Raw genomic sequence first — 9,177 nt, 5'->3', positions numbered from 1 at the left:
GTCGTTGGCACCAGCTGGACCTCATTGTCACAAGGCAAGCCTCTATAAACAGTGTCCAAATTACACGCAGCTTCCACAGTTCGGACTGCGACACCGACCGCTCCCTCGTGTGCAGCAAAGTTAGACTCAAACCGGAGAAGCTATGTCACTCCAAGCAGAAGGGCCGCCCGCGCATCAACACTAACAGAATTTCTTATCCACAGCTGTTACATAAGTTTCTAAATTCACTTGAAAAAGCCCTTCAAAACACTCCTGCAGGGGATGCAGAGACGAAGTGGGCCCACATCAGAGACGCCATCTATGACTCCATACTATTGATGCCAGGTTAATTGGTCTTGATTGATTGTTTTCTCTCTCCATCCTTTCTTAAATAGTGATGTTACATTTGCTCCCTTCTAATCTGCTGAGACTATTCTAGAGCCTAGGGAACTCTAGAAGAACAAGACCAAAGCATCCACTATTTGAGAAGCCACCCCTTTTAAAAACTCAGGATCCAGGTTGCCAGGTCCAGGGGATTTGTTGGCTTTTGGTCCTGTTAATTTATCCAGTCCTATTTATTTACCAATACTAATCTCTTTAAGTTCCTCATTCTCACTAGACCCTTGGTTCCCCAAAATTTCTGGAATGTTTTTCTGTCTTCTATCAAGAAGACAGATACCAAGTACTTGCTTAATGTCTCTGCCATTTCCTTACACACCCGTTATAATTTATCCTGTCTCTGCCTGTAAGAGACCATGTTTCTCGATAATCTCTTCCCTTTTACATTCCTATAGAAGCTTTTGCAATCTATTTTTGTCTCCTGCTAGTTTACTCTCATCTTATTTTCTCTCCCTCTATCAAATTTCTTGGTCATCCTTTGAATTCTAAAATCCTCCCAATCCTTAGGCTTATTACTCTTTTTGGCAACATTATAAGCCTTTTCCTTTAATCTAATATTATCTTTAACTTCCCTTGTTAGCCATGCTTGGACCACTTTTCGTGTGAGGTTTTTTTTCCTTAAGGGAATGTATATTTGCTTTGAATTATGAAATAACTTCAAAAAAAATTGTCATTGCTATCTACCATCAAATCTCCTAATCTACCTTAGCCAATTTATCATTCATACCAATGTAGTTTGTTTTGTTCAGATTTAAGACCCTAGTTTCAGACTTGACTAAATTACTCTCTAACTCAATACAAAATTCTATCATATTATGATCATTCTTGCCCAGAGGTGCCTTTACCACAGGGTTATTAATTAACCCTGACTGACTGCTCTAAAATAGCCTATTCCCCAGTTGGTTCCAAGATATACTAATCTAGAAAACTATCTTGTATACATCCCATGAACTTGTCCTCGACACTATTACTGCAAATTTGGTTTTCCCAGATAAATGAAGATTGAAGTCCCCCATGATTACTCCTGTTACATACATCTCTAATTTCCTCTTTTTATACTCTGCCCTACACTACAACTAGTGTTAGGGGCCTATAAAACTACTCCCACCAGCGTTTTCTGCCCATTGTTGTTTCTTAGCTTAGAATATTAAGATGTAGAGTCAGTTTGGGTGAAGTTAAGATGTTTGCTCTCTACTGTCTTTATCCAATCCTTTATAATCAGGGAAATACCTCCTTCTTTCCATTTTGCCCATCTCTTCCAAGAATCCTGGAATATTTCATTCCCATTCTTCGTCACTCTGCAACCACATCTCTGTAATGGCAATTAGATTAAACCCATGTATTTCTATCTGTGCTATTAATTCATCTATATTGTTGTGAAAGCTTTGTACATTCAAATAATGTGACTTTAGCTTTAACCTTTTTTTGTTTTCACACTCGTCATTATTACTTTTTTAAGCTTTCTGTTCCTTTCTGACCCACTTTACTTACTTTTACCCAAAGCACGACTTTGGTCTACAGCCTATCTCTTATTGTTTTTGCATTACCCTTTCCTGAACCCTCCCACACCCTTCATTAGTTTTCTATCACTTTGGAGCGTTGAACTTGCTGATTTTGGCTTGCCTATTGATGTATTGTTCTTGAACACCACAGTAACATTTGCTCATTTATTTTTACTGTTTAATTTCAAACTTTTTTTTTTAAACATGGTTCGTAATAACGTAGCACAAGCATACAATAAAAATTCTCACTCACCCACTCAATCCTTAAGCAGGAACTATACGCATATCACACAAATTTCACTAAGTGTGATGCTTAAGGACTGCTGGGTGCAACATGTTTTAATTACTTTGGCTCCAAACCTGTAAAATTGACCAAAACATTAATAAACCTGTATAATCCACCAAAATGTAAGCAAACTCTTCATTGGCTAGTTTAATGTACAACTAACCAACACAATGCAATATTCCATTAAGAATTATCAATTTAAATTGCGTAGTCTCTAATAAACACAAGTGCTCTTCCCACTGATAGTTTTTAAAAAGCCTTTAGCCTGTCACTGCTGGAGGAAGAGTAGAAAAACACACAAGAGGTTTGCAACCTGTTTTCTTCGAACTTCTGATTGACCTGCCAAATGCCTCACGATTGACAGATCTGCCTCGGAGTAGGTGCCCTGTGATCATGCATCTTTTTTCTTCTTCCCTGATCCAGTTAGTGATTGGAACTGTATGAGAAGTGATACAGATCTTGTCTGACAGCCATCAACAGTCCAGGTACACCACCTCTCCCTCCCAATTGTGAAGAAAAGGCTATACTGGGAATTGAGTCATTGCAGGCAGGGTAAGGAGATGGAATTGTTCGAAGGAGGCAACCATCACGTAGACTCCAGATTCGTGTGTAGCAATCCTGTCCAACTGAAAAATAAATAGAAATAAAGAAATAAATCAATGCTATCAAACGGAATTGGTCCCTAAGTAGAAAGGAAATACCTTTCCCCCAGCTACTTGTTCGAGAACAGATCCAGAGCATTAACTTTTACTAGAATATTTCTTTACATATACAGTTAGTACTTCTACATCAAAACAGACTGTGATCCTGTTGACCTTTAAAGTTGTGTTTTCCTGGTTGGGACACATGCTGAGAGTCTGGGGCATTGACTTTTGGAATGAAAACAGAAAATGTTGAACAGTTCTGGCAGCATCTGTGGAGAGGGAAACAGAGTTAATGTTTCAGGTTGCGAGAGAAACAGCTAATATTTCAGGTTGATGACCTTTTATCAGACTGAAGGGTCATCAACCTGAAATGTTAATTCTGTTTTTCTCTCTGCAGGTACTGCCTGACCTGCTGAATATTTCCAGCATTTTCTGTTTTTGTTGCAGATTTCCAGCATCTGCAGTATTTTGCTTTTACATTGTTGGAATCTGGATCCTTTCTGGGAGATATCTGCTAGTGGGAATGTATGATTTTCAAGAGTTGGGAAGCTGTTTAGAAGGATTATTGTTCTTGCCTAACGTATCCTCATTCTGCAGAAACAGACTAAGAGCCTGTACAATACTTTCTCAGGACGTCAAACATTTATTTAACTTCTGAGAAACTTGTAGGTTCGAATAAGTAGGTATCAAGTTGAAGAGAATGCTGAATGCTACTTCTGGTTTTGAATCTCTTAGGACCAATAGAATGGCAAAGTTTATGGCTGCAACAAACTTTTTTGTGCAGACAAGTTGATCTGTTCATTTACACTGACTGTATGAACATTTACAACTTTGACCAGGTTAAAAACTAATACCTAAGGAATTTCTATGAAAACAAATAAAAGTGCAATGGGACTCTGCCTTGAAATAGTGAGATTTACAGGAAAAAAGGACTTCTTGCAAACTATGTGACTGAAGTGAAATTTAAACTACATATTGCTAGCAGTCAACCTCCTTCCTTTCATAGTTCACAACACATTGAGAAACTTTGCTCCATAGACTACACTACATACTTTCTCATAGGAAGACAGGAAATAGGAGCAGCAGTAGGCCATTCGGCCACTTGAGCCTGCTCTGCCATTCAATCAGATCATGGTTGATCTTATACCTCAAAGCCATTTTCCCGCACTACCCCATATCCCTTGATATCTTTAATATCTAGAAAGATATCGCTCTCTGTCTTGAATATATTCAATGACTGAGCCTCCACAGCTGTCTGGGGTAGAGAATGCCAAAGATTTACCACTCTCCAAGTGAAATAATTCCTCCTCATCTCAGTCCTAAATGGCCTACCTCTTATTCTGAGACTGTGTCTCCTGGGTCTAGACTCCCCAGCCAGGGGAATCATCCTTCCTGCATCAACCTTTTCAAGCCCAGTAAGAATTTTCTATGCTTCAATGAGATCATCTCTCATTCTTTTAAACTCTGGAGAATACAGGCCCAGACTCCTCAATCTCTCCTCGTAGGACAATTCCACCATTCCAGGGATGCACCTAGGATGAGAGATCAGCTCAACCTGGATTAGATAATGGCTTTCAGCTTCCAGTTCTATCACTTGAGCTCTCTGAAGTCCTGTTGAAAACCATACATCAGATTTTGCCTACAGATAAGACCTCTTGAAGTATCAGTTCCTGAATCCTTTAAAGACAGAATGCATGAAAACAATGTAGTTGTTTACCCCAAAGCTGCTTTCCTTAAACAAGACCTCCTGACCCAACTGTTCTTAAGATCTCTGAAGAACAGGCTTTACTCACAGCTATCTTTCTATAAATATAGGTAGAGGGATCCATTAACTCTAGTAAAGTACAACCTTCAGGAGTTGGGGTGGTAATCACCCATGGCTGATGCCATTACTGTCACATATATATGAAAAGTGCTTGCGCAAGGAAATAACACTTGGACTCTAAAAACAGAAGACAACCCAGCTTTTTCCTCACGACACTTCAAAGCTATCCTGCTTATCTTGGAAAGTCTGTTGCTCCACAATACAAAGAACTTCGACTGCTTACCCCTTAACTCTCCAGGATGTCCAACATATCATCACTTCATGTACTTAGCAGTTAGAGTTAAATGACTGGTTGTTTCACATCAGCATCCAGAATGGAGGTAGGTGCACGACTGCCAGAGTCAATCAATTCATTGCAAGAGTATATCTGCGTACTTTATACTTTTCAGCAGAAGTCACTGGACAGTGAGCTTTGCTTATTTTTCTTACCCCAGCCCAGGGATAAATGTAACATTGGTAGAGTTCTGGCCAGAGTTAGCTTAAGCACCAGTAATCAAATGTGGGTCCTTGTCTGTATGGCTCCATACTACACTGAGTTATCAGGGAGCCAAGTGTTCTAAATTGGAATTAAATGCAGAAGGACATTCAAACATATATACCAGAGGAACACTGTCAAATCAGAGGAGAAATGGAGGAACAGAACTAGCAACACTATTAACTGGCCTAGTGGCTTTTGAAAGCAGTAAGTAAATGGACTGCCTCATACTTTACTATATAAAGCCATACTTTATAAAAGGTCCCAGGTTTGATATCCCTTGTCTATGCTAGAGTTAAGGAGAGCAAACCAAGATACACTGGGTATGGCTCAGATGCCCAAAGACTCATTGCTTACACTGTTAGTTCCTTGCTTCACACCTCCCAGGTCTTTGATAAAGTCTCCTGCTTCCTTCTAATAGCCATTAGACAGAATGTCACCACTCATCTGTCTGCATTCTCTACACAAATATAAAAATGTAAAAATGTCTGCATTACATTGTGCCTGGTCTCCTACTCCGGCATCACTAAAATGGAAGGTGATTTTTGATGGAGCTAAGTTTGTCACCTATTTGGGGGGGATGTATGGGGGAAAACCTTCAATTAGTTTGGAGATTAAATCGGAATGTAGGAACACGAGGAGGCCATTTAGCCCCTTGAGTCTGTTCTGCCATTCAGTGAGATCATGGCTGATCTGTGACCTAACTCCATATACCCATCTTTGCCCCATATCCAAAAGGCGTTAAGGGCTAACAAAAATCTATCAACTTCAGATTCAAAGTTAATAATTGTTCTAACATCAACTGCTGTTGGCAGAAAGAGAATTCCAAACGTCTACCACCCTTTATGTGTAGAAACGTTTCTTAATTTCACGCCTGAAAGGTCAGGCTCTAATTTTTAGAATATGGCTCAATCTGAGACTCCCCAACTAGAGGAAATAGTTCCTTGCAAATTACCCTAACTGTTCCCCTTAACATCTTGAAAATGTCGATCAAATCACTCCTTAACCTTCTAAATTCCAAGGAATACAACCCTAGTTAGTGTAATCTCTCCTTGTAATTCATCCTTGGAGTGCAGGTATAAAAGTGATAAATCTACACTGCACTCCCTCCAAGGTCAACATATCCTTCCTAAGGTGTGATGACCAGAACTGCTCACAGTACTCCAAGTGTGGTCTAATCAGGGCTTTGTATAACTGTAGAATAACTTTTATTCTCTTGTATTCTAGTCCTCTAGATAGTATGGCCAGCATTCCATTAGCCTTTTTGATTAATTTCTCTACCAGTTCATGACATTTTAATGATCTCTGTATTTGGGTCGCCATCTTTTCACCATTTAGAAAGTACTCTGTTCTATCCTTTTTAGATCCAAAGTGGATGACCTCACATTTGCATACAGTGAAATCAAGTTGCCAAGAGTTTTACCCAATCACTTAATTTATTAATGGGTAAGCAGCATAGATGGGAAGTATAAGATTACACTGCTGCTTATCATTGTGTTATCGGCAAGTTTGGATTTGTGGCTTTCTATCCTATCTAGGTTATTAATAAATAAGGTGAATAGTTGAGGTCCCAACAAAGATCCTTGTGGGATTCCACTAGTCACATCCTGCCAATTAGAGTATCCACCCATTATCCCTACTCTCTGTCTCCTTCTGCTCAGCCAATTTCCTAACCATGTCAATAATCTGCCTTCAATTCCAGGATCTTTAACCTTAGCTAACAGTCTCTTAAGAGGGACTTTACCAAATGCCTCTGGAAGTCCATGTAAATAACATTCATAGACATTCCCCTGTTCACTCTTTAGTCACCTCTTCAAAACCAGACATTGTTAATTTATCTGGCCTGTCAGAGTCACAGAATTTTTACTGCAGGTTTCTCAGCTGACAAAGGGATCAACACTCATGTGTAGAGGAAACACAGTATTCACATCATTCCCAATAAACACAGTATTTACTGCTGACTTGGAAGGCAATGCATTCAGTCCCCATTCCAGAGGCTTGGGTACATAAGCTACGTTAACATTTCAGTACTGAGGAAACTTAGGAACAAGAGTAGACCATTTAAACCATTGAGCCTGTTCCGCCATTCAATGAGATCATGGCTGATCTGTGACCTAACTCTGTATACCCATCTTTGCCCCATATCCCTTAATACCTTGGTTAATAAAAATTTACCAATCTCAGATTTAAAAATTAACAATTGATCTAGCATCAGTTGCTATTTGCAGCAGAATTTCAAACTTCTACCACCCTTTGTGTGAAGGCATGTTTCCTAATTTCCCGTCCTGAAAGGTCTGCCACCAATTTTTAGACTATGCCTCCGAGTCCAAGACTCCCCAACTAGTGGAAAGACTTTCTCCCAATCTACCACATCTGTTCCCCGTAATACAGATTCTTTCGGAACACAACTCGTCATATCCTGCCAGTTAGAGTACCAGCTCATTATCTATACTCTCTGTCTCCTGCCACTCATTCAATTGCCCAACCAAGCCAATAATTTTCCCTCAATTCTATGAACTTTAACTTCAGCTAACAGTCTCTTATGAGGAACTTTATCAAATGCCTACTAAAAGTCCATATAAATAACATTCATAGATATTCTCCTGTCCACTATTTTAGTCACCTCTTCAAACAATTCAATCAGGTTCGGCAGGCGTGACCTACCCTTTACAAATCCATGCTGGTCCTCTCTGGTCAGCTGAAAATTTTCAAGGTCATCCCCACCCTTAATTATAGACTCTAGCAATTTCCCGACAACTGATGTTAAGTGAACTGGTCTATAATTTACTGGTTTCCCTCTCTCACATTTTTAAAATGCACATGGGATACAAGGTAACTTGATAAGGTGGATTCAAAATTGGCTTAGCTGTAGGAGACAGAGAGTGATGACAGACGGCTGTTTTAGTGACTGGAAGCCAGTGTCCAGTGGCGTACCACAGGGATCTGTGCTGGGTCCCCTATTGTTTGTCATTTATATAAATGACATAGATGACTATGTGGGGGGTAGGATCAGTATGTTCGCGGATGACACAAAGATTGGCCGAGTGATTAACAGTGAGGTGAAGTGTCTTAGGTTACAGGAAGATATAGACGGGATGGTCAAATGGGCAGAAAAGTGGCAGATGGAATTTAACGCTGAAATGTGTGAGGTGATACACTTTGGAAGGAGTAATGTGACACGGAAGTATTCAATGAATGGCCTGACACTGGGAAATTCCGAGGAACAAAGGGACCTTGCCGTGTTTGTCCATAGATCTCTGAAGGCAGAAGGGTAGATTAATAGTGTGGTGAAAAAGGCATATGGGACACTTGCCTTTATCACTCGAAGCATAGATTACAAAAGCAGGGAGGTCATGTTGGAGTTGTACAGAACTTTGGTAAGGCCACAGCTGGAGTACTGTGTGCAATTCTGGTCGCCACATTATAGGGAGGATGTGATTGCATTGGAGGGGGTGCAGAGGCGATTCACCAGGATGTTGCCTGGGATGGAACATTTAAGCTATGGAGAGAGGTTGGATAGGCCTGGGTTGTTTTTGCTGGAGTAGAGAAGACTGAGGGGTGACCTGATCGAGGTGTACAAGATTATGAGGGGCATGGACAGGGTGGATAGGGAGCAGCTGTTCCCCTTAATTGAAGGGTCAGTTACAAGGGGTCACAAGTTTAAGGTGAGGGGCGGGAGGTTTAAGGGGGACTTGAGGAAGAACTTTTTTACCTAGAGGGTGGTGACGGTCTGGAATGCCCTGCCTGGGAGGGTGGTAGAGGCAGGTTGCCTCACATCCTTTAAAAAGTACCTGGATGAGCACTTGGCGGCACAGTGGCGCAGTGGTTAGCACCGCAGCCTCACAGCTCCAGGGACCCGGGTTCAATTCTGGGTACTGCCTGTGCGGAGTTTGCAAGTTCTCCCTGTGACCGCGTGGGTTTTCGCCGGGTGCTCCGGTTTCCTCCCACCGCCAAAGACTTGCAGGTATTAGGTAAATTGGCCATTGTAAATTGCCCCTAGTGTAGGTAGGTAGTAGGGAATATGGGATTACTGTAGGGTTAGTATAAATGGGTGGTTGTTGGTCGGC

General features: G+C 40.8%; 1 protein-coding gene across 2 annotated transcripts in view; it reads right to left on the bottom strand.

The window, feature by feature from the left end:
• Positions 1-2,045: 2,045 nt before the first annotated feature.
• Positions 2,046-9,177, bottom strand: part of wdr21 (WD repeat domain 21) — a 145,043-nt gene continuing 137,911 nt past the window's right edge. For both annotated transcript variants that reach the window (XM_068038400.1, XM_068038401.1), the window contains exon 14: positions 2,046-2,792. In XM_068038400.1, coding sequence (XP_067894501.1) covers positions 2,590-2,792 — 203 coding nt within the window. In that variant the 3' untranslated portion in view covers positions 2,046-2,589. The remainder of the gene's footprint in view (positions 2,793-9,177) is intronic.

This window comes from Heterodontus francisci, chromosome 9 (genome assembly GCF_036365525.1).
Source record: "Heterodontus francisci isolate sHetFra1 chromosome 9, sHetFra1.hap1, whole genome shotgun sequence".
In the NCBI taxonomy this organism is placed as follows: domain Eukaryota; kingdom Metazoa; phylum Chordata; class Chondrichthyes; order Heterodontiformes; family Heterodontidae; genus Heterodontus; species Heterodontus francisci.
Note: the sequence above shows the minus strand (reverse complement) of the source record. Positions and strands in the feature narration are given on the sequence as shown.